The sequence below is a fragment of the Mytilus edulis genome, chromosome 9 (genome assembly GCF_963676685.1).
Source record: "Mytilus edulis chromosome 9, xbMytEdul2.2, whole genome shotgun sequence".
NCBI classification, from domain to species: domain Eukaryota; kingdom Metazoa; phylum Mollusca; class Bivalvia; order Mytilida; family Mytilidae; genus Mytilus; species Mytilus edulis.
The window spans coordinates 16,276,854-16,302,194 of NC_092352.1; the positions used below are offsets into that span (position 1 = coordinate 16,276,854).

The 25,341-nt window shown below is 31.3% G+C and overlaps 2 protein-coding genes across 12 annotated transcripts in view; one reads left to right on the plus strand and one right to left on the minus strand.

Moving 5' to 3' along the window:
* The window catches only part of LOC139489572 (arf-GAP with dual PH domain-containing protein 1-like), a 28,972-nt gene extending 23,938 nt beyond the window's left edge, over positions 1–5,034 (plus strand). For 8 of the 10 annotated variants that reach the window (XM_071276145.1, XM_071276146.1, XM_071276148.1 and 5 more), the window contains one exon: positions 786–2,899. Coding sequence is in view for 4 of the 10 variants with exons in the window: in XM_071276146.1 (XP_071132247.1) it covers positions 786–814 (29 nt within the window). In the remaining 6 variants the exon portion in view is untranslated. Of the gene's footprint in view, positions 1–785; positions 2,900–3,113 lie in introns of those variants that run through there. The other 2 variants (XR_011656203.1, XR_011656201.1) reach the window with 1 other exon arrangement.
* Positions 5,035–8,186: 3,152 nt separating this feature from the next.
* On the minus strand, positions 8,187–24,446 carry LOC139489583 (cytosolic endo-beta-N-acetylglucosaminidase-like). Of its 2 annotated transcripts, none has more exons than XM_071276160.1 (13): positions 24,390–24,446; positions 21,705–21,820; positions 20,456–20,640; positions 19,843–19,991; positions 19,190–19,344; positions 16,310–16,458; positions 15,033–15,204; positions 14,649–14,752; positions 14,015–14,123; positions 12,327–12,517; positions 11,427–11,735; positions 9,940–10,051; positions 8,187–8,920 (listed from the first exon to the last, which is right to left on the minus strand). In XM_071276160.1, exons 2-13 carry the CDS (start codon positions 21,780–21,782, stop codon positions 8,633–8,635), a joined length of 2,001 nt encoding a protein of 666 aa, XP_071132261.1. In that variant the 5' UTR covers positions 21,783–21,820; positions 24,390–24,446; the 3' UTR covers positions 8,187–8,632. The 2 variants fall into 2 exon arrangements, with proteins under 2 accessions (XP_071132261.1, XP_071132262.1); XM_071276161.1 differs by having other exon boundaries at positions 24,356–24,419.
* Between the last annotated feature and the right edge of the window lie 895 nt (positions 24,447–25,341).

The window sequence follows — 25,341 nt, forward strand, 5'->3', positions numbered from 1 at the left end:
TTTAATAAATTAACATTAATTTTAGCAGTATTTAAATCGTCATCTATGTTTTGTCCATGCATTGAAGTAATAAATGATGTGATATGTTACTTGCAAATGCTGATATTCCTGAATAAGCTTCAATTTTGATGTTACTGGTATTGAAACCATGTGATATGTTACTTGCATAAATTGGTATCTCTGATTAAGCTTAAATTGTTGCGTTACTGCCTTAGCCTCCTGTCAATGTTATATAGACTGAAACAAAACCTTATATGCTTTTCCGATGATTGAAATGTTTATACTGTAGCTGTGTTACAGGTGCCCTCTGTTACACTTAGTTGTAAATAGATCTTTTCAAATTTTTTTTAAAACTTCCAAAAGAAAAAGAAAAATCCTGCTGGAAGTCATGTGCATGTTTTTTTTTATACATTTAACTTTAGTACCAAGGTAATCAAATTCATTTTTAGTACCTCTCAGAATTTTTTTTCAATTTTTCACATTAACAAATGCATGTAATAATTTGTGATTTAACAGTGATGTTCCATCCAAAAGCTATCCCAGCAATCCTTTCTTTTTTTAAGTTTCGTTAATTTAATGTGACTAATCTAAAGTCTGCTTTTGCTGACCAAATATAAGTTTTGTTTGTTACACTTGTACATAATTCCTAGTATTGAGTATTAACAATAAATGTTATTAAATATTAAACCTATACATGATATGTTTTTTTTTCTTAGTACTGTTCTTTTAACTTGATTAATTTAGAATAACTGCATGTTTTTACTTATATTTGTTTTGTTTTGCAGTGTTACGAATGCTGAACAATAACTCGTGAAAGAGAGTCAGATTTACAAAAGACGAATTAAGTCAATAAGATAAACCTTTATGTATAATAATGTGTTCATTATATAAGTCCATTTGTACAAAGTGTCATCTTTTTGTTAACAGTATATTTATTTTATGTTTGTTTTTGTTGTTACAAAAGATGTTTTGAGAACGCATACTTTATACTGAACCTCGTTATTGAACCTATAATATATTTAAAATGGATTAAGGAACATGGTTTAATTTGAATTGTCTCCCCTTGTTCATATAAAATCTCAACCAAACATGAGCATGTTCCATTCCTCATAACAACTTCATGTATGTCTGATAGGTCTCATACTTAGGTGAGGTATAAAATATGTAGCTTATCCATATGCATTTATGTGTAGTTTTGTACTGCTTTTAAAAATACCATTTGAAGGTCATTATCTGACTAAATATAAAAGATTTCAGGGATAGAGACAGTTTAGAATTTTTTTTTATAATAGAACCCTATTTTAAAATTCGACAAAGTGCAGAATACTGCTTTGTTGACAGCAGCTAATTATGACTAACTTCCTGAAAAGCAGACAGCATATGGTTTATTTAATTTTGGTATATAAGCTTTTGCAATTGTTTGCATGGTTATATCAAATGAGTTCTTATTGCATGTATTTGATTGATACGTCATAGGCGAATCCGGTGGCCCAGGCCTCCCCCTTTTGTGGGAAAAATTTGGTTGATAATATAGGGAATCACTGAAGCAATGACTGGAATGCCCCCCTCCCTTAGGTCATTCAGCATGCACCCCTTATGAAAAGTTCTGGATCCGCCACTGTATGTGTTCTGTAACACTAGATTTCAAATGGTGCCAAAGAACATCTGACAGTTGGACTAAATAAATTGTTCAATTTTACCACAGAAATAAGTTGCCAGGAATAAGTTATAGTTGTGACAATCCTTTAACAGATAATCAATCTTCAAGGGTATTTTCAATGCAGTTTGAAAGGCGGGAGTAAGATAAATATCATCTTTATGTTGCAAAAACATCTGGAAAAAAACCTGAGCCATTTGTTTGATTACAGGACAAATCTGTAAATTGGCTGAGAACTTTCTGTATGAAAATTTGTTGATAATGTTAAATTTATATAATATATTGTATACTTGTAAAACTTTTTATGAGAAATTGAACTGTTTCATCAGAAAAAATGACTGAAGAATTCAAATAAATTCATTGAAATCACAGTAATACATATTAAGAGTACGCAATCATGAAGTTTCTTGTAGACAATTTTTACTACTTTTAAAAACAAAAAATGCATACTTGTTTATTTACCAGACTGAGTTCTTAAGCTTTAAGACCTTAAAACCTCATTTTAATGTGATAGTTTGTTATATAATGAAAACATTGTTTATATAAATATACAATTTTGTTATCTCCCCTTTCAAATTGTACGGTACTGATTAAAAAATCATTGTCAAAATATAAAAAGCTGCAGAAACTATTAAAATGATTAACAGACATTAAAACTACAAATGTCATGGTAAATGGTCAATTTTATACTTAAATTTAAATCTAATTACCAAATGAGAATAATAGAAGACTATCTACTCTCAAATTTTTTCACATGTTATCAGATTGATAATTGTTATGCTTAAATCTCTGTTTGTGTCTTTATGTATGTTTATATGATGTGAAAAATTGTGTAATTTGTCTTTTTTCCAAGGTTTGAAATCTCTTATTTAGTATAAAAGGGCATTGACAAATTTGCAATCAATATCTGTTGAATGTGTATTGTCCCTTCTGAATGTAAACATTTGAGTATTTATAAAATTTTTGATAATTTTAAAACCGAAGTATGGTTATTAGCAACCAGACAATAGCAAGTCAGAGATTGTTGGAAATTTTGAACAATGCCATCCGGAATTAAATCATATCTTGTATACGCAAAATAAATCAAAAAGTTAAACTGTATACCTATGTTTTTTGTGATAGCAAACGTTTTCTGAACATTCATTTGACAATTACTATATGAAAATGTGTTGTTCATGAATAGGAAATGAATGTATTAATTTTGTTTTAAATGTAGTCAAACTTTAAAGTTAATTTGTGTACTGTAAGTGTTAATCATTTTATTTGAAAGTCATTAAAACCTGTCAATACTGAGATAGGAAGAGACCTGCCGAGCACCTGTGTAAGATTAAACAGGTATAACTAGTTTACTTAGAATCAAAATAATCATAACACATGATCAAAATAAAATAAGATCTGTGGGAAAAAAGATCTGTTAGATAAGACAGCTAAATGGACCAGAGATTAATGATGTCAGTAAAGGTTTCTGAATTTTTGTAAATTTTTGTAAACTTCTGTAATTGATTATTAATAATTGATTTAAATTTGAATAGAAACTAGTCATTCCTAAAAAATACTTGATACAATTGCTTTTTTTATAAATTGGTTACAAATTGGTAACCCTTCAAGTTATTGTTGACATGTTTTTCAAATATGCAGATTTTTATACGACCGCATATTTTGAAAAAATTTTCGTCGTATATTGCTATCACGTTGGCGTCGGCGTCGTCGTCGTCGTCCGGCGTCCGAATACTTTTAGTTTTCGCACTCTAACTTTAGTAAAAGCGAATGGAAATCTATGAAATTTTAACACAAGGTTTATGACCACAAAAGGAAGGTTGGTATTGATTTTGGGAGTTTTGGTCCCAACATTTTAGGAATAAGGGGCCAAAAAGGGCCCAAATAAGCATTTTCTTGGTTTTCGCACTATAACTTTAGTTTAAGTTAATAGAAATCTATGAAATTTTGACACAAGGTTTATGACCACAAAAGAACGGTTGGGATTGATTTTGGGAGTTTTGGTCTCAACAGTTTAGGAATTAGGGGCCAAAAAAGGGCCCAAATAAGCATTATTCTTGGTTTTCGCACAATAACATTAGTTTAAGTAAATAGAAATCAATGAAATTTAAACACAATGTTAATGACTACAAAAGGAAGGTTGGTATTGATTTTGGGAGTTTAGGTCCCAACAGTTTAGGAATTAGGGGCCAAAAAGGGACCCAAATAAGCATTTTTCTTGGTTTTCGCACCATAACGTTAGTATAAGTAAATAGAAATCTATGAAATTTAAACACAAGGTTTATGACCATAAAAGAAAGGTTGGGTTTGATTTTGGGAGTTTTGGTCCCAACATAATAAGGGGCCCAAAGGGTCCAAAATTAAACTTTTGTTTGATTTCATCAAAATTGAATAATTTGGGTTCTTTGATATGCTGAATCTAACTGTCATGACTGTGTATGTAGATTCTTAACTTTTGGTCCCGTTTTCAAATTGGTCTACATTAAGGTCCAAAGGGTCCAAAATTAAACTTAGTTTGATTTTGACAAAAAATGAATCAGTTAGGTTCTTTGATATGCTGAATCTAAAAATGTACTTAGATTCTTGATTATTGGCCCAGTTTTCAAGTTGGTCCAAATCGGGGTCCAAAATTAAACTTTGTTTGATTTCATCAAAAATTGAATAAATGGGGTTCTTTGATATACCAAATCTAACTGTGTATGTAGATTCTTCATTTTTGGTCCTGTTTTCAAATTGGTCTACACTAAAGTCCAAAGGGTCCAAAATTAAACTTAGTCTGATTTTAACAAAAATTGAAATCTTGAAGTTCTTTGATATGCTGAATCCAAAAATGTACTTAGATTTTTTATTATGGGCCCAGTTTTCAAGTTGGTCCAAATCAGGATCTAAAATTATTATATTAAGTATTGTGCAATAGCAAGTATTTTCAATTGCACAGTATTGCGCAATGGCAAGAAATATCTAATTGCACAATATTGTGAAATATCAATTTTTTTTTTAATTAGAGTTATCTTTCTTTGTCCAGAATAGCAAGCAAGAAATATCTAATTGCAAAATATTGTGCAATAGCAAGATTTTTTTTTAATTGGAGTTATCTTTCTTTGTCCAGAATCAACTTAAATCTTTGTTATATACAATATACAATGTATATTCACTTTTTACTACCAACTGATAAATTAAAATAATCTTTACCATTCAGTGATAACAAGCAGTTTTTTTACATCTTAATATTTTATGATGTATTTAAATGAGTAGTTATTGTTGCAAACTCCATTAGAAATTTTAATTGAGATTAGTTTTGGAATAAGGGAAAGGGGGATGTGATTAAAAAAATTGGGTTCAATTTTGCTCATTTGAAATTTCATAAATAAAAAAGAAAATTTCTTCAAACATTTTTTTGAGAGGATTAATATTCAACAGCATAGTGAATTGCTCTAAGAGAAACACAAATTTTAAGTTCATTAGAACACATTCATTCTGTGTCAGAAACCTATGCTGTGTCAACTATTTAATCACAATCCAAATTTAGAGCTGAATCCAGCTTGAATGTTGTGTCCATACTTGCCCTAACCGTTCAGGGTTCAACCTCTGCGGTCGTATAAAGCTACGCCCTGCGGAGCATCTGGTTTATTGTTAAAATTTTATATTGTACTCTGTAACCAAATTATTTTTCAAAGCCATATGTGATTGTCTTCAACTTTGACGATACATTCCAAGATTTTTACTGTTTTGTTTTGTGAGCTATTTATTATGATCTCTCATGAACAGCATATACTTACAACATTCACTTGTTGTTTTTTTTTTATATTATTTCTTTTTACTTGTTAAGGTTATATGATAACTACTTATTTTTTTACTACAGATTTGCATCTGAGCTGAAAGACAAATTTTTAACCTTTTTCTATCAAATTAATTTGTTTAATGGTATTCCCTTAGAGTTTTTTTATTGTTTCTTTTAACAATAAATAGATATTTGTAATAAAAAAAATACAAATAAACAAATCCTTGGCTTTATATATGTCTGAAATAAAAAGGTTTCTAAACTAAAATATGAAATTATGTAATCCAAATTGCAGAGGCAGTTCTAGGTCGGGTATTCGAACAACAATATTTTTGATGATCAATGCATTTGAATGAGAACATATATTTAGAAGCCCACTTTCTCCTGGGTTGGAACCCCTCTTTTAAAAACAGCTAGATCCACTACTGATATTTTGAAAGTTACATAATGCAATGTCAAACCATTCTTTATGATTAACCACAAGGCCTACAGCCCAAGATCACTAAACAAAGTAAGAATGTTGTAGGGGCAGTCAAAAGACTTGTTTTTTAGCTTCTGTGTCAAAACAGTTTTCATGAAGATCAAGAAATTGAGGGGAAAAAGTTGCTGTAGTGGATTTGAAAACTTTATACCTGTGTATGATATTCAGGTAAACAGTATACCTGTGTTTGATATTCAGGTAAAAAGTATAGCTGTCAACTAGTAATACAGGTAGTAATTTTGTTGTTATTTCTGTTTAATGCAGATAGCATTGTTTTTCTTTTTAAAAGAGTTTAATTTGTATTATAACTTTCTTAAACATGTATTAAAATTAGGTGCTACCAAATGATCAAACTGTACACAATATATATATATCTACACAATTTTATAAATACATTTATAAAAAGATCAAATTATATATTTTATTGAACATTTTTGTAAATAAACAACATTCATTATCTGTAGTCTTGTGTTTTATAGCTTCCAATGTGATATGGGTTTTGCACATTCATTGTACCGGTAATTTGTTAAAGGCCCAACTGTTACCTATAGTTGCTAACTATTGGATCATTTGTTCTCTGGTGATTGGTAATCCTACCACATCTTCTTGTTTCTATATAGAAAGCATGAAAATATCTGTATGAACCTTGTTTGATATATGGCATAATTATTGTTACTTGGCAATTGATTCTTAACAATACATAATTCCCTGGTCCTTCTGCTTGACTAATCATGTGACACATTGTTAGGATCTGAGAGGTAATTTATTATCTATACATTTAAACAATAGTGCACACAATGAAATGTCTTCCATATTGACCATTGATTTTATGTTGATAGTCCAGGAGTACAAATATAATTGATCTATTGCTTATAAGAAAAACAGAGCAGAACACAAAACTGAGTTATGAACCATGAAAATGAGGTCACAGTCAAATAAAAATTGTGAGTATGACATGTACAATATAAAATATTTCCACACACCAAATAAAGTTGACATAGTGCAGATAGTAATAGTAAAAAAGACCAAAACACCAAAAATGAACTTTGACCGATAAACAATGAAAAAAGGTTAGACATGTTCACTTTACAGGTTGCACTTTGTAAATTCAGCTGTTTCTCAAACCACGCCTCTTTTGGGGAAATTTAGAATATTCATAGATAATAAATTTTGTTTACGTACTGGTTCCCAGTTCTGATCTGTAGGTTGCATCTCATAGAGACATAATTTGGGAATGTTACCAGTAAATATAGATGTGAATATTGTTTATATTGAAATCTGTGGTAACCCTACAGTAGAGGTAGGGGTAGTTAAGAAATTTAGGGTTAGTTAAAACTCTTAGAAGTTTGGGGCCTATAAACGTTAAAATATGCCACACAGCTCTATATTTTGACCTTTGAAAAAATAATACATTTATAGTGCATATGAACTTTCCATTCCATGATAGGCTTATTTTCGAAACTTCATAGTAAAAGTGGTACAGTTTTAGTGGTAAAGGGAGTTCCTATGGGAAAATGAATTGTCAATATTTACAGAAATGCAACCTACAATCATTCCATATACCAAATAAGTAGACTTATTGCTTATAGTATATGATATATGGACTTTACCATTTAAACTAAACCTTGTTCACTGATCCATGAAATGATGTTAAAGACCTTGCAAATATAGTAATCCTAAAACTCGTAATAAGAGAGAAATTAACATTACAATTATTTTTTTACAATTAGTCTCTAAACCATGAAAATGAGGTCAAGGGCAATGGACATATGACATAGAAACTTCATAATATCCGGCATTTATTGTCTATTTACAAAGTTTGAAGCATCCAGATCTACCACCTTCTAAAGAATAAAGCTTTAAAGAAGTAAGCTAATGAGGCAGCCTCTGGATCACTATCACTATGTCAAGCTTTCTGCAACAGAAGTGGTAAAATTTTGCTGCTTTTCGATATCTTCCTCTTTTCCTCTTTATTCCTCTGTATGATGAGTTTTTGAACGTTTTGCAAATCTACCTCCTGTTTGACATTTGATGAATTTTTGGGGAATGTTATACAGATCCAGAAAGTATTTAGCAACAATAATAAATAAACTCATCATAGATACCAGGACTATATACGCCAGACGCGCGTTTCGTCTAGCAACAATAAACCACTACATCATGTACAGTTAGTGGGCTGTATAAGACAACATATTGTCTTAAATTGGAGCAGAAAGTTATACTATATAATAAACTTTATATGGCCACAAGAAATTATGAAATACCAAGAATTTAACAGATTCTGCTAATGATGAACACTTTATTTAGTAGATTGTCAAAAAGAGTACAACGACCAATAAAAATAGCCATAGATTAACACATAATATTGCAAGATTAGTTCATCTAACATTTAGTTATTCACTATTTTCAACAATTGAACCATGTTAGTTATAGTACAATGTACTAATATCAAAGTAATTCATATTCAAATGATATGATCAACACATTATATGAGTATTGCAATGCTTATAATTTCCTCTACAAAAAAAAGATACTAAATAGTTTATTTTAACATTTAGAAATTCTCTATCTTCCACAGTGGAACCTTAATTTCAGTACTAACATCAAAGGAATCAATATATTCTGAAATAATCAGCAAATTATATGAGTATTATAATTTTGTTAATCCCTCTACATATAATAAATTAAATCAAGATACAAAATTACTAGAAATGTTCTATATATTTACATTAAATTTTTCAGATTTTGCCAGATTTGTAACAAGTCCAATATTTAAAACAGCTTGAACACTGATAATAAATGATTTTTTGTCATCCTTTTGATTTTCCAGAAAATAATATGTTGAAGCTGCTCTGCCAAGATAAATATTGTCTAGGTACACAATGTAGTAACTGACATCTGCTGGATTGCTACAGGCCCATGATACTTCTATGGTACTGTCAGCTTGCGTTGAGATTGCTATGTTGGAAATGCTTGGAATTCTGAGTTGAGAGAATGGAAACATCTGTGGAAATGAAAGAACATTTTTATTATTCATGCACTTAGCTGATGATAAAATATATAATCCTAATTAATTGTCACCTGATGTTCATCCCTTGTTTTCCTGGTTTTGTGTTGATAAATCTTCAGATTACTGAGAAGTGTATTTATATTTTACTATGGCTTGTTATTATTGTTCTTGGGTACCAATTTTGTGGGTTTCATGGTTACTAGTGAACCACAAATTTAAATGTTCAACAAATTTCAGATGTTATATAGGCTTGTATGTAGACACTGTAAAAACCACGATATCAAGTATTGACGAAAATACAAGTTTGTCCCCCATCCACGAAAACTTGTACCCCTGAAAATAAATGAATCCACTGAAGTTCTATTTATTTTACCCATAGTATTTCTTGGACTTTTTTGTCTGCTCCTTATCCTTTTTTCATAGGTATCTTAAAACTTTCTTTGTTGTATCATTGTAAAATGATATTGCGGCATCAGTAATTATAATATTATTTTCAAGTCTACTCAAAACAAAAGCTAACTCCTGTATTGCCTTTTCTCTAATTTTTGTGCTATTTTCACTGACCCGTGTGAGAAAAATATTTCTCCTCACTAGTGAAAATTCTGTTCTCGTCAAATAATTGGTTGAAATTTAATTGTGCCATTAAATTTGTTATTGTGACGTCATGAAAAAAGGCGACCATGCCTGATGACGTCACATCAAAAGTACACAACTTTCCTCAAATCTTTGAAAAGGAAGGATAAAAATCAATAGAGAAACAGATTCCACCACTGTAACTGGTGTATTACGATATTTATCCACTCTTAACAGTTAAATTTGAATTATTTAAAAAGCTTGGCAAGCCTCATGCTTTAAATATTAAAATTTAACTGTCTTGAGTGGAGAAATATTGTAATACACTTGTTGCAGTTGTGGAATCTATATAAACATATGTAGTCACAATTGCAATCCTATTATAGCAGGCAATTCCAGCTTAATGAAATTGCATACTCGTCCCTAATATGAACTTTTACCTGTATTTGACCTATATTAATGATTTCCTTTTGGGTGTTTTTGGATGATAATCCACACAATATTGAGGTTAGCGAAAAGTCTTCTATCTGTTCCTTATCTAGTATATACCACCTGTAAAGGTAAACAGTAAGCATTTAGTTACATAAAACAAGCTTTTATATGCATTTATGATTGAATCATAAATTCCTTTAGACTAATTGACATGTTTTTAAAGATACTTTGGCCTCAGTCATAGTGAAAGAGTGGTCTAAGTAGTTTATGTACTGTTACATTATTCCTGCGTTTAGGGGCCTCGTCACTTGCATTTCCATGACGAGCAATGGTTGGAAAACTATGATGATATATTGCACGAATTATTCGGCAAATCGAATTCTTATAATTTAAAATCAGCACTACTGTCATTAGGGAATTGTAATTAAGTACCTACAGAACAAAAATTGTTTCTAGTAACGATGATCACTAAGAAGCTTGATGAACTTTAATAGTGCAGGGATACAGGCAATCCTCTGTATCTATTATTATATATAGAAAGAGACCAAAGGCTTTGTAAGAAATGTACTCTAAATTTGGTTGAAGATGAACAACATTTTATAACTAGTTGTCCAGCATACAAAAATGATAGGGAGATATTTTTCAAGGAGATAAACTGTATTTGTCCTAATTTTATACAACTTTCAAATGAGATATTTTTCAAGGAGATAAACTGTATTTGTCCTAATTTTATACAACTTTCAAATGAGTAAAAATTTGTTTGGTTATTCACTAATGAAAATTTGTCTGTACTTAAATATTTAGGGAGCTACATTATTACATGTCTAGATGTTAGACGAAATGTTAATTAATGTAAAACTTAAAAGTGGTCTATTCAACCTTTATGTTAATGGACTAGGATTGTCAGTTTTCCTGCCTAAGTTTGGTGGCCTCTCCTAGGGCTTCCTTCACCAATAAAAACTGACCACCACATTATAGTCAATAGTGGTTAAAGCAGCAGTAAACATCAACAATCAATCAATCAAAGATACTAATATGCTTAACATAGAGAATAATTTGATGTGGTCTGATGCACTGTCAAGATTTTTTTAAGTGATTCATGTATACTTATTATATTTTAAAAATATATAAGCATATTCATAGTAACAAGTAAAAAAATAATAATCTAATCATATATTTGTTGAAAGAAAGAAAAAAATAAGTGCCATGACAGTGATGTATAGTCTTGTATTTTAAGATTTAAAGGTTGAGAAATTAGCTAGAAAAGGGATAAAGAAAATATTTTTTTGTATGGATGGAACAAACATATTAAAAAAAATAAATTCAGAGAGCATAAAACCTGATTATATCTTGTAATATTGATAAAACAGTAGTATAGTAATTATACAAGTCACCATGTTCAACAACAAAATAATGTATGTATACAGTAGTATAGTAATTATACAAGCCACCATGTTCAACATCGAAATAATGTATGTATACAGTTAAATTGTACCTAGAAGTCCAATCACAATCCTTTGCTGGCAGACAAATCTGGTTAAGACATTCCTTCAGCACAGTCTCAATAGGCTTGGGGTTTATTATCACTTTACTACTTTGTATTGGCTTCTTCTCAATAGAATCATTAGTTGCGTCACTGTCACTTATACTTGGTAGCTGTTCAGTTTCGGACAAAAAGATAAAACTTTTCTTTTCATTTTGTCTTTGACTTTCTATTTCTAGAAATACTTCGTTATCTCCCTTAGTTTTGTAAGCATAACTCACAATGTAAGACTCCTTAGGTTTACAGTCAAGGTCAAATAACCTACAATACAAACAAAATTTTAATGCTTATATCATTTAAGAAAAAAAATCATTACACATGTATAAGAAACAATTAATATTGATTGATTGATTAATAAAACTTATTATTCTGATATACCAGATATTAGATTTTTGAAGGATCTTAAATCACTTAGTATCCTGAATTAATGATTAACAAGAATGTGTCCTCAGTACACGAATGCCCCACTCGCACTATCATTTTCCATGTTCAGTGGACCGTGAAATTGGGGTAAAAACTTTAATTTGGCATTAAAATTAGAAAGATCATATCATAGGGAACATGTGTACTAAGTTTGAAGTCGATTGGACTTCAACTTCATCAAAAACTACCTTGAACAAAAACTTTAACCTGGAGCGGGACAGACGGACGAACAGACGGACGGACAGACGGACGGACGGACAAACGGACGCACAGACCAGAAAACATAATGCCCCTCTACTATCATAGGTGGGGCATAAAAAATATTTTGGATCTAAAACTGATCAATCTGGTCCTATTAAAGGCCATTTTACCTTCAATGACCATTATCCACAAATGAAGGACAAAACTAGGAATGAAAACAAGTTATACCTGAATAACTGTGGAATTCCAGTAGATGGTAACTCTCCGTTGTAACTAAAACAACTTCCTCCTAAATATGCACATTCAAAACAGGGCTCTAGAGCAGGGAGTTCCTGAGGAGCTACCACTATCTGTTTCCTTCTATAATATGGCTGAACCTCTTGTAAACTTAAATTATACCAAGGATTCTCATTACAGACCTACAATAAATTCAGTCAACTAAGTAGGAAATCACATTTGTTAAGTTCATTTATAGTATTCACTTACAAATCAGAAATATACAACTATGAAACCAAAACAAATGGCTAAGTAAAAACTGTTTTGATGATAAACGAATATTTCAATGTAGATTTTGTTTTTTTCTATCATTTATTCAGAAAAAAATTAATCATTGAATAATAAAAACTCAACCAATTAGTTATGAACTAATAAATAATGTTCACATCGTGCAAACTATTTTCTCAAATAGTCCACTACAGAAAAGCATGTTTGTAAGTATATTTTTGTCATGTAAATAATAGACATTATTATGTTCTGTATAAAATAAAGTTTTATCTCTAAATGATACAAGAGTGCACACGCTGAAATGTCTCGCCTTCTATACTAATCATTGATATTATGTTGATAGTCCTAAGTATAAAGCTAAGCTTTATTACAACTGTCACATAAACTTAACATTAACCAAGATAACTAAACAAAGACCAATGAACCTTGAAAAAGAGGTCCAGGTCAGATGAACCATGCCAGGCAGACAGGTACAGCTAACAATGCTTCTATACAACATATATAGTTGACACATTACTTACTTATAGTTTAAGAAAAATAGACCAAAACACAAAAACTTAACACTGTGCAATGAACCGTGAAAATGAGGTCACGGTTAAATAAAACCTGCTCGACTGACATAAAGATCATAAAATATTTCCATAAACCAAATATAGTTGACCTATGGCATATAGCATTAGATAAAAAGACCAAAACTCAAAAACTTAACTTTGACCACTGAACCATGAAAATGAGGTCAACGTCACATGACATCTGCCCGCTAGACATGTACACTTAACAATCATTCCATACAACAAATATAGTAAACCTATTGCATATGGTATGAGAAAAACAGACCAAAACACAAAAATTTAACTATAACCACTGAACCATGAAAATGAGGTCAAGGTCAGATGACACCTGCCAGTTGGACATGTACACCTTACAGTCCTTCCATACACCTAATATACTAGCCCTATTGCTTATAGTATCTGAGATATGGACTTGACCACCAAAACTTAACCTTGTTCACTGATCCATGAAATGAGGTCGAGGTCAAGTGAAAACTGTCTGACAGACACGAGGACCTTGCAAGGTACGCACATATCAAATATAGTTATCCTATTACTTATAATAAGAGAGAATTCAACATTACAAAAAATTTGAACTTTTTTTTCAAGTGGTCACTGAACCATAAAAATGAGGTCAAGGACATTGGACATGTGACTGACGGAAACTTCGTAACATGAAGCATCTATATACAAAGTATGAAGCATCCAGGTCTTCCACCTTCTAAAATATAAAGCTTTTAAGAAGTGAGCTAACGCCGCCGCCGTAGCCGCCGCCGCCGGATCACTATCCCTATGTCGAGCTTTCTGCAACAAAAGTTGCAGGCTCGACAAAAATGTGAAAAGTATTGAACATTTTCTTACATTTCCTTGGAGATAAAATTTGCGCCCTGCTCCAATGCAAAATGATGACGACAAGATTCCCTTTGTCCACACTGAAGTTGGACACAAATCACTCAATAAATCCCAAAATCTAAAACAAAATATTTATCCAGTCATTAAAATATAAAAATACTTCAATCTTCAACATGTACTTTATTAATCACCCTGCACTTCTCTAAATAATAATAGTGTGCTGATCTAGGAAGCGATCCATTAACTAAAGATTTTCAATGTATACAGAGTTGACAAAAAATATTTTGTCTGAATACAAAAACATTTAAATTTTATCATATTTGTTGTCCATTAAATGGAAGTCATAGACATTTCTGACTAGCAATTTGTGTCTTGAACAATCAAATCCCAATATTCCATAATCATATCTGTCAGAGTACATTGAAAATTCGCCTGTTAAAACAAAATCTCTATAAGTCTATTTATTATCTGAGCAAAATCTTAAAAAAAAAATCTGGTATGATTGCCATTGAGACAACTCTTCACAAGAGACCAAAATGACACAGAAATTAACAACTATAGGTCATCGTATGGCCTTCAACATTGAGCTAAGCCCGTACCACATAGTCAGCTATAAAAGGCCCTGAAATGACAATATAAATACCTGTTTTCATTATCAATATAGTTGTCAACATCACAACACTCATACACCCATCCAAAGGCAAATATAGCAACTGACATATTATACTTCCTTATTGCTGTCAATGCCTACAATAAAACAGCTTTTAATCACATGGATTTACTGGTTATTTGTTCTGACATAACTTTTTCAGAAATAATTAAAGTAAAACAGGAAGAGCAACTTTAAGTTTGTAATGTTGATTGTAACCAGCATACAAAAGGTTTCCAAATTAAAATATCTATTTTTATCTATTTAGTCCAATAATCAATGGTAGGATTTTCTTTTCAATTTACATATAATACCTTTCTACTGAAAATGAAATTAATATTAATGTTTGCTCTCTTCTTAATGGTTAATAATGAGTACCTCAATGGAGTTAAATCCACCACCGCCCAAACAACCACGACCAAATACATCTAATCCAACATAGACATCTCGAGGTCTGTCTTTAGACATAGCTAGAGCCATGGAACTGAGTAACTTTTCTGAGTTCCAGTTGTAATTCAAGAAAATACCATCACAAACATCAAAGAACATACTGAAATTACAAGCAGCATTTACATTTAAAATTCTAAAGTATGTCAAACTTTTTACACATTGTGACTTGGATGGAGAGTTGTCTCATACTGAGTTCCCCAATAATCTTCATATGTGAGGGTTTATTTGTTATCACCTCAAATTAAAAAGAAATGATACAAGAACCTTTTGTATGCATTACAAATAAAAAAAGACAAAAATTATGTAAAATGCACATGATGAGAAGTCTGTTTTTACAGTAAACATATCAGGAATATCTGTTTATACTGGAGTACAAGAAGGTACAAAATTTAATAAGCAAATACAGTGCTCTGTGTAAGCTTGTGTTTTTGATGGGACTATTATACTAAAAGTCATTAAAAAAAAAAAAAAATACTAATAAGTTTTTTACATTATCTAGGATCATCTATATTCACCAGTTTTATTATTGGACTTACTAATATTTTTGAGTAAAATTACTTTTTGAATGATTTTTTTTCTGTATTTTATTCATATGGAGCAGGATCTGCTTATCTTTACAGAGCATCTGAGCTCACTCCTCTTGTTTTAGAGGGGGTTAAGTTGTTCTTGCATCAGTTCTCAGTGTTGTTCTTTTTATCTTTGAATGTTTGTGATGTTTATACCAATAACAGTCATGTCTGATACATGTCTGTTTAACCCCGCTGCATTTTTGCGCCCGTCTCATGTCAGGAGCCTCTGGCCTTTGTTTATCGTCTATTATTTTTAATTTTAGTTTCTTATGTACAATTTGGAGTTGTTTAGGGGCCAGCTAAAGGATGTCTCCGGGTTTCGGGAATTCTCGCTGCATTGAAGACCTGTTGGTGACCTTCTGCTGTTGTCTGTTCTATGGTCGGGTTGTTGTCTCTTTGACACATTCCTCATTTTCATTCTCAATTTTATTGTCATGAAATACTTCCTTCAATTTGAAATTTCACATTCAGTCATGTTCAGGGTAAGAAAAATTCACATAACGAATGGTTATTAATTTTTTGATGTCTTAGGGTTAGATAAGAGTCAATTAACAATCCACTAATGTGCCATGGCTTAACATCTATGCTTACAAATCTTTTACAGACTAATTTTCTGTGACAAATTTTTTAACTTACCAGTTTTTATCATTGAGTGCATCCTGCCATGTCAGTTCTCCTGTGTTAATGACACTATCATACCATATCACTTCAGATCCTGGTAAAGTCTCATGTAGCTTGGCTGTCAGATATTCCACAAACTTACATAAACAAGGAACCTTTTCTTCCTGGAAATAATTAAAAAAAAAACAATTCAGAATACACAGAAGAAACACTCTTAAAGTGGTATAGCCTGATTTCAAATCCTTTCATAATTATTATAATTACTCTTTTAGCATAGTTGAAGATTTTTCATTGAGGACAAATAATAGTCATAACAGCCTGAATATCTATACATAAAAGTTGTCTGAAGCCCCTTTTTTCCTCCATGTGAAAGTTTGAAAAACAATTTTCTATAAAACTACAGAAAAAAGTTTGAAATGATGAAAGGAACCCTCCCCCCCCCCCCCCCTTGGATGTTAAGCAACCAACAATCAATCAATCAATAAAAGGGATCCAAAGCTTAATTTGCTTATTATCTCCCCTTGATTATTAATCATCTTTTTATCAAATTCTAGTCTAGATATTAAGCAAAGTCACCATTAAAGCATTTTTTAACACTTACTCACTGCAACATTGCTATCTAGTGTTTTCTAAAATTGTGTTGTCTAGCTTAAAAGTAAACAATAGCACAGCTGTGATTCAAAAATGAGCACACTCAGGTTTACAAAAATAAACCATGACCTAATATAATTGAGACAAGTTCTATGAAACCAGCACACCACTTGAACATATTTTGAGGATAATACTTAATCTTTAATTCACAAACACTAAAGCTCAAAAATGTATAAATAGCATTTTATAAAGACAGAAAAATGCATCACTTGCTTAGATTGTAACTTCAACCAGATGCTCCGCAGGGCACAGCTTTATACGATCGCAGAGGTCGGTCCCTGAACAGTTGGGGCAAGTATGGACACAACATTCAAGCTGGATACAGCTTGGAATTTGGATTGTGATTAAATAGTTGAAACAGCATAGGTTTCTGACACAGAATGAATGTGGTCTAATGAACTTATTTTTCTTTTTTCTTTTGAGCAATTCACTATGCTGTTGAATATTAAACCCCTCAAAAAAACAAATATTTGAAGAAATTTTCTTTTCAATTTCTGAAATCTAAAATGAGAAAAATGTACCTCCTCCCCCCTAATTTTTTCCCCCTCCTCTTCTTTCCTGTATTCCAAAAATAATCTCAATTCAAATTTCTAATGGGGTTAGCAACAATAACTATTTATTTAAATACATCATAAAATATAAAATGACTTACAGTCATGCCTCATGGTTAACATATTAATTAATAGTAACTTCTAAAAAAAAATTACTGCTAGTTATTTCAAGACAATCATCATTTTTTAATACATGATTTTCAAGCAGTTTAAGGAAGGTAATCAAAAATATATATATATAGATTCTACCACTGCATCGAGTGTAATATGATATTTATCCACTCGAAACAGTTAAATTTTCAAATTTAAAACGCGAGGCTTGCCAGAGCATTTTAAATATTTAAAATTTAACTGTCGAGAGTGGATAAATATCGTATTGCACGAGATTTGGTGGTGGAATCTGTTTCTCTGATTTTCTAACATTATGCAGGCAAACTTATTCCTTCTTTTCGAATGATCTGCAAAAAGTTGTGTTCTTTCTATGTGACGTCATCAGGCATGGTCGCCTTTTTTCATGCCGTCACAATAGGAAATTCAGAGGAAAGCAAGAAAATTCGACGTCATAATCGGATGTTAACCAATGAAGAACTGAGATCAAATGAACCAAACGTTGATTAAATTTTTTGTATACAATGGGTACTGAAAGGGATAAATTGATGAAGAATTAGAGAAATATATATATATATATATATATATATATATATATATATATAACAGTATTCTTTAAATAGAATTGGAATACCTCCCTTACACTACTAAGTCTGCTTTTAAATTGTCTAAATTGTCCTTTAACCAGAAAAACTCTTGTTTTCCCCCCTATTTTGCCCCTATTTGCTAAATGATTTGAGCCATAACCCCTCATAACAATCCCTTTGTAATATGGAAACTTGTGGTATAATTTCAGAGAGATGTATACACTTAAACACAAGTTATTGACTGAAAACTACAAACATGATTATTTGGGCCCCTTTTTCGGCCCCAAACCCCCCTTGAAGCAAAAACCCCAAAACTCAATTCCAGCCTTTCATTTGTAGTAAAAACCTTGTAGTATAATTTCAGAAAGATCCATGCACTTTAACACAAATTATTGTCTGTTAACTAGAAAAATGCTTCTTTTTGGACCTTTTTTTGGCCCCTTATTCCTACATGTTCGGGGAAATTTACCCCAAACTCAATCCCAGCCTTCTCTTTGTTATATGGAACCTTGTATTACCATGTCAGAGAGATCCATATAGTTACACACAAGCTATTGTCCTGAAACTAGAAAAATGCTTGTTTTTGGAACCTTTTTGGGCCTTAATTCATAGACTGTTTGCCCCATACCCCTTAAAATAAATCTGAACTTTCTGCTTATGGTATTAAACATTGTGGTACAATTTCAGAGCAATTGAAATACTTATGCACAACCTATTGTCCTGAAACGAGATAAATGCTTGTTTTTGGCCCCTTTGGGGCCCCTAATTCATAAACCTATGGGACCATAACCCCGAAAATCAATCCCAACCTTTATTTTGTGGTTATAAAAATTGTGTTAAAATTTTATGCATTTCTATTTACTTATACTAAAGTTATTATGAGGAAACCATCTATCTTCAGACAACGCTGACAATGACGTGATACCAATATACCAATTTTTTTTTTAATTTTTGCTGTCGTATAAAAATATTTGTAATTGTTTTTGAAAGATAATTACTACAATTTTATTTTCTATATTGATCAGCCATCCATCAAATCTGTAAAACTGTGTAATTTTGACCATTTGATCTGCAACTGCTTGGTATGATGATTCTGATGCTAAGAACTCTTCACATATTTTATACCCATCATTCCATTCTGTTATCAGAGTTCCTGTAAGAAAAAAAGATTGGTAAATAAGTGAGAGAAAAAACATGGAAATTTCACAATATCTGTTGAATAAAGTTTCAAACGCTAAGATTTTTGTCCTATAAATCAATGAATGGAACATTCATACTTTTGTGTAGTATCAAGAGCTTTAACCGATAATAAACATGCATGCTCCATGCAAATGCTTAAAGAAAAAGTCATAGCCAAAAACTGCTTATAATTTTTAAACCTTATGAAATGTCCAAAATAATTAAAGATTTTTATCTGTGACAATAGTGCTGTCAACTGTAATTTTCCATACATCAGTCATATTGATACATTATAAAGAAAAAGAATACACAGAAAACTTTGAGAGTTTAACTTATAAGCATTTACTTTTGGATAATTTGTATTTCTAATTCTATTTAACTTGTGAGATGGAACAAATAAAATTTTGGATTTTGGAGCAACTAATATAAAGGTCAACAGAAAGGTCAACATGATCAACTGATCTAACATTACCTAACATTTTCACACCATTTCTATGCGCTACATTTATCCATGTTACCGGTGGGATGGTGATGAAATTATGACTAAAGTAAACAAACGAATCAATCAGCTGCCAGTGGTAAAAGTTATAGCTTTTCTCGTTCTTGTCACCCTGGATAAATCTGTTCAAAATAAAGATTTAAATGTCAAAATATGAAAACTTGACTTATTAGATCAAATAATAATCCTTTATCACTAGAATAATTAATTTAATATTCCACTTTTCTGTATAAAACCTCAAGTTATATTCATAGCTCTTGACCATTTTAAAGTGATTTTTTTCAATTTCAAGCCCAAAATGAGTCCCTTATCATCAATGTTCAGTTTTCTTTTTAGGCTTGTTTTTGAAATACCGTCCACACAACATTAACATTTCATGTGTTTAAGTAATCCTGAACAACTCACTGCTGGAATGTAAACATAACATAACTTAGTAGATTCTCTTTTTTCTCTCCAAATAAATACAAACTGATCAGTAAAACTTGAACACTACAAACCCTGTATGAATAACTTATGTATGACGAAAAAAGATTCCATTTTTAATTTTTGTCCTACAGTGATGTGTACACCTTAAAATAAAATTTACCTGTCTTCAAGATAGCCTCCCCTCATATCATGACACACAAGTGTTTTTGGAACTGTTTCAATCGTGTGGGGTCTCTCTCTCAAACATTCAGTAGCCTGTTTCATCTTGTTCGGAATACCCTCATCTGACCAATTTCTTACTTCCTCCAAAGTCTTTAGAGGATGACATTCCATATCAGATATTGCCTAATCAAAATATTATTATCATTTAATGTAACTATTGTGGAGACAATTTGATTTTTTGGGAGGAAGGCTCGGGGCAGCTGATGAAATATTCATTTCCTCTTATTGCTAGTATGGCTTTTTTAAAATCATGTTTTGTACACAACTATTTCCTACAATTTCTTGCATTTTGATGGGCCCCAATATCAAAAGGTTAAACTCCAAGAGCATGCAGTTTTTGGTTTTGCGTTTTTTTCATATTCATTGTTATTTTCTATCAAACATCATTTACTGCTTACTATACAAATAATGATTGCATTTGATCCTTTGATAACAAGTACATGACTATAAATGTCTAAATACAATAATGTTTCTGCAGTCAAACTTCTGCTGTCTCTAAAAATTTGTTAAGCACCTTAACCAACCTCAGTAACTCAAAATAAATTTAAAACTTGTACATAACAGTACAGGGAGATAACCCTTGTAAAATTAGCTGAATGTTTTAATCACATTCTATTGTTAAAGATAAATTAATCTTCTGAATTATCAAAATAGGTGTTTGTCATACTGGTTTTTTTTTCTGATAAAGTGTGTGGTTCAATTTTTCATACTTTTGTCATAGGGTCCAATTAAAAATTTTATTAATACTTACCACACCTCTGAATAAAAGATGACTAATGGCCTGCACCTTAGTACAAATTCTACAGTTATTGCATGTACTTTGTTTTACTTTTGGGGTTTTGTTTCTGTTTTGTTGTTCATCTCAAGTTTTCTGTGTTGCTCTTATATGTTGGTCTATATTTTCATCTTTTTATTTTTTTGTCAAGGGTAGTAATTTTTCTTAAACTTACCATTATAAAAGGAAAAGTGGTAAGATTGTCAATGAGGCAATTATATATCTAACTGATTCCAAATAACATGGATGTAAGGAGGATACTGTACTACCTAAATAATAATTAGTAAATCTATGATAATGTATAGTTAGTTATAAAGACCCTGCCTTGGCAAAATGTAATTGTATGTATCTTTTTACTTATTTCTGCTTGACTTTCAACATTGTTAAATGGTATATTTCTACATGTTCTTACCTGCTGTTCTGACATTTTAAATATCTTAGACAAGGAGTTTATCAACCTGTAAACATACAGCATACAAACAGCATACATACACTAGCAAACTTTGTGGAGTATCCTTTACATTTATCCTAAAATAAGAAATTAAAAAAAAAAGTATAAACATCATTACTAGTATATATAGTACATTTTGCACTCTTCTAATAAATAGTGCTTATGCAGTTGTTTCTAGAAAAAATTTGAAAACACTGACTTGATTAGAAATTATGTTAATGGTGTTTAATGTCTTAATTTGTATTTGGATTTAGAATTTCTGCATTTAAATTCTGTCTATTTTAAAATAATTCAATTTTGGATGTAACACGTCTTCTGATTGGCTGACGTTATTTTGTTATCAGCCCATAGACACAACTTAGTCATGTGACCTTGACGTCATCAACATTTTTTCATGGTTTTCTACGGTTTAAAAATGGAATTTAGAATTAAATTATAAGAAATGACTGTAATATTTTTTCTGTCTATTCGAAATAACATAAAAAATGTGGTGCACACTGTTAAATAACCCGCTACTCGCGTTATTCAGTGTGCACCACATATTTTATGTTATTTCTTCATAGACAGAAAAAATATTACAGTCATTCCTTAATTATTTTTTAAAGGTTTAAAAAGAGTAAATCCGAATAAAGTTAAATCAGCCTTTCCCATTTCTCCGAATAGAATTGCAGTTTAAAAGTATTTTAAATTTTGAGGAGAGTAATCATCAGACACTTTTTGGTGTTTATTTTTGTTTGCGTTTTTTCTTATGTGCTGAAAGTCTAATTTGGTTTTGAAATGTCTAAAAAGGAAGGATATTCTTGTAAAAGATAATGTATTGCTTGTAAATTCTAATTGGTCCAAAACTATACAATTTGGAGAAAGGAGTTTGCAAATTTCTCTTGTTAGAAATACTTCTTCTCCTCTTCATCCTTTTACGGCCTATGTTTCCATGTGCAATAAATTTATTGTTCCAGACTCAGCCTCAGCTTTTGTTGTTAAAAAAAATGGTGTTTTAAACCCAGTTACTTACAATATGTTCAATGCCTTTTTGAAAAAATGCATTACAAGTATTGGCTTGGATGCAGGTAAATTTTCAACTCATAGTTTTAGAAGGGGTGGTGCCACATGGGCTTTCAAATGTGGTCTACCATCTGATTTAATACAACTTCAGGGTGGCAGGAAAAGTTTTGCATATAAACTTTATCTGCCTAATATGGTTTGAATGAAAAGCTAATTGTGGCAAATACAATGATGTCTTATTGTTAATTGTTTTCTAATACTTTATTTTCGTTTTAGGAGGCAAAGCTTGGTGCAGAAGCACTTTGATTTTTGAGTGATTCGTTTTTTAAATACTTTCCTGATTTAAGGAATACAGAGATACAAGTGTTTGGTGGCATAACAAGTGAGTATTTGCTATGGAAAATAAGACATGGCTATTTTAATATTAACGAGTTTTGTAATGTTTTAATTCATGTTGGGACTAATGATATTTTGCAATAACTAGTAATCAACATAGGATTAATATTGATTTAATTATTCAGGAAATTAGGTGTGTAAACGCCTCCTGTAGAATTATTTTATCTTCAATTTTACCTAGACCAGTAAATTTCAGGATGTCTGACCACTTAGTTCAGGATTTTAGTTCACAACTTTTTGATTTTTCTCAAACAGGATGTGCGAAGGTTAATTATATGCCAGTTTGTAAGTCTTTCTATGACAGATTGCATAGACCTATGTTCCCTTTATTTCACAAAACTGACCTGTTGCATTTGAATCATGCTGGAATTCAAAAAATTGTTCATTTTATAGCCAATACTTTGGCTCATTTGAGTTAAGGGAACACTCTTTACAAGAAAGGCTTCATTTATTTCTGACCCCTTTTGAGGGGGAGAGTTTTTGTAGCAGATTTCTCTCATTTAATTCTTCAGAAGGCTGACTTTAGCTTATCTCTAACTTGGTCTTTTTTGGGCGCTAGGGCAGGCTTATTTGTTAGCAGATTCTGTCTATATCAAAATTAAGAGTGTACTCTTGGTTCAATTATCTTTTAACACTGCCTGTTTTTGGCTGACCTTCGGTATAACGGGTTAATTCTTATGTATTAACAATTTTTGAATTTCTATATTGGATATTCTTGAATTTGTTTATTGAATAGTATTGAACTATTGTGTTGTGTGAATCCATTTCATTAGCCTAATAAATGTTTTTATTGTATTGGTTGTTTCATGTTTTTGATAGAAATTATATTGATTTTGTGATTAGTAGTGTATATTTTGGAGACAAAAATAAGTATCAAATATTGGATTAACCATTTTACATCAGCAATGCTTATATAAAACAACGAAGACACACTATAGCCAGTATTGTAATTGCCAAGGTGATCCATTATAATGTCACACACAACTATGGGTAGAAGTAAATCACATTTAGTATTTGCAAAAAACTTTATATATGTGTTGCTACAAACGTTAGACAAAAAAGGGGGTGTATATAAAATTGTGCAACTTTCACTAGTGATCACTATTCTGTTGACACACTTGTTGGCATTAGTGTACAATAATAACAAAATATAATTAACTGAACCTAAATATGGTGCAAATACTATCACTGAATAAATGCACAAACCATATTACCTGATTACATGAGACAAACTGAAAACTTGTTTACCTGTTGTTGACGTATTACAGTTATCTCCCATTCTAGAGTTAATTGGCCAGACTGGTTTTAAAAAATCTATAAAGAAAGAAATGCAATCGTGAACTTAATACCTGTTTGGTATATCTAGTAGTTCTTATGAAGATGTCCGATCTTACCTCAGTGGCGGATCCAGGGGGGGGGTTCCTCCTCATTGTTTATATGATAAGAAGCAGAAAAACTAACACGGATTAATAAAACTGTGCTTCAGTGATGGACAGGCTAGGATGAATCTGAAAAAAGACAGGACATGAGTTTTGAGAAAAAAAACCGGATGACAATAAGTTTTGTAAAAAAAGTGTGAATAAACTAATAAGAAATGACAGAACCGAAGAGAGTGAAAACTAATAAAGATTACAACTAAAAAAATGACTAAATTGACTAAAATACCCTCCCCCTAAATAATCAAATGGAAGCTTCCTTACAAACCAAGAGTTCCAAATGGTGAAGTTGAAATCATCCCTTCGTAAATTTTACGGACGCCATCACGAGTTGGTTGACCGTTATGGAATAACCGTTTCACAAATGATATCGGATATGTTCCTTACGTCGTAACTACAATCCCCTTCCCTTTCATGAATATGACCTACCGAATTAGACAATTTACCGGATTTGTAATCACATAAGCAACACGACGGGTGCCACATGTGGAGCAGGATCTGCTTACCCTTCCGGAGCACCTGAGATCACCCCTAGTTTTTGGTGGGGTTCGTGTTGTTTATTCTTTAGTTTTCTATGTTGTGTCGTGTGTACTATTGTTTTTCTGTTTGTCTTTTTCATTTTTAGCCATGGCGTTGTCAGTTTGTTTTGGATTTATGAGTTTGACTGTCCCTTTGGTATCTTTCGTCCCTCTTCTTTTACAACATAGATCAACAAAGTAACTAGGAGCAAACCACTTTTATGTTCAATTCTGATGTGCTGTTTT

Coding starts and splice junctions, on each gene's coding strand:
- LOC139489583 (XM_071276160.1), bottom strand. CDS start 21,782: ATGTATGCTGTTTGTATGCTGTATGTTTACAGGTTGATAAACTCCTTG. Junction 14,124..14,648: donor TATATTGATAATGAAAACAG/GTATTTATATTG, acceptor ATTTTGTTTTAG/ATTTTGGGATTTATTGAGTG. Junction 10,052..11,426: donor GATTGTGATTGGACTTCTAG/GTACAATTTAAC, acceptor TTACCTTTACAG/GTGGTATATACTAGATAAGG.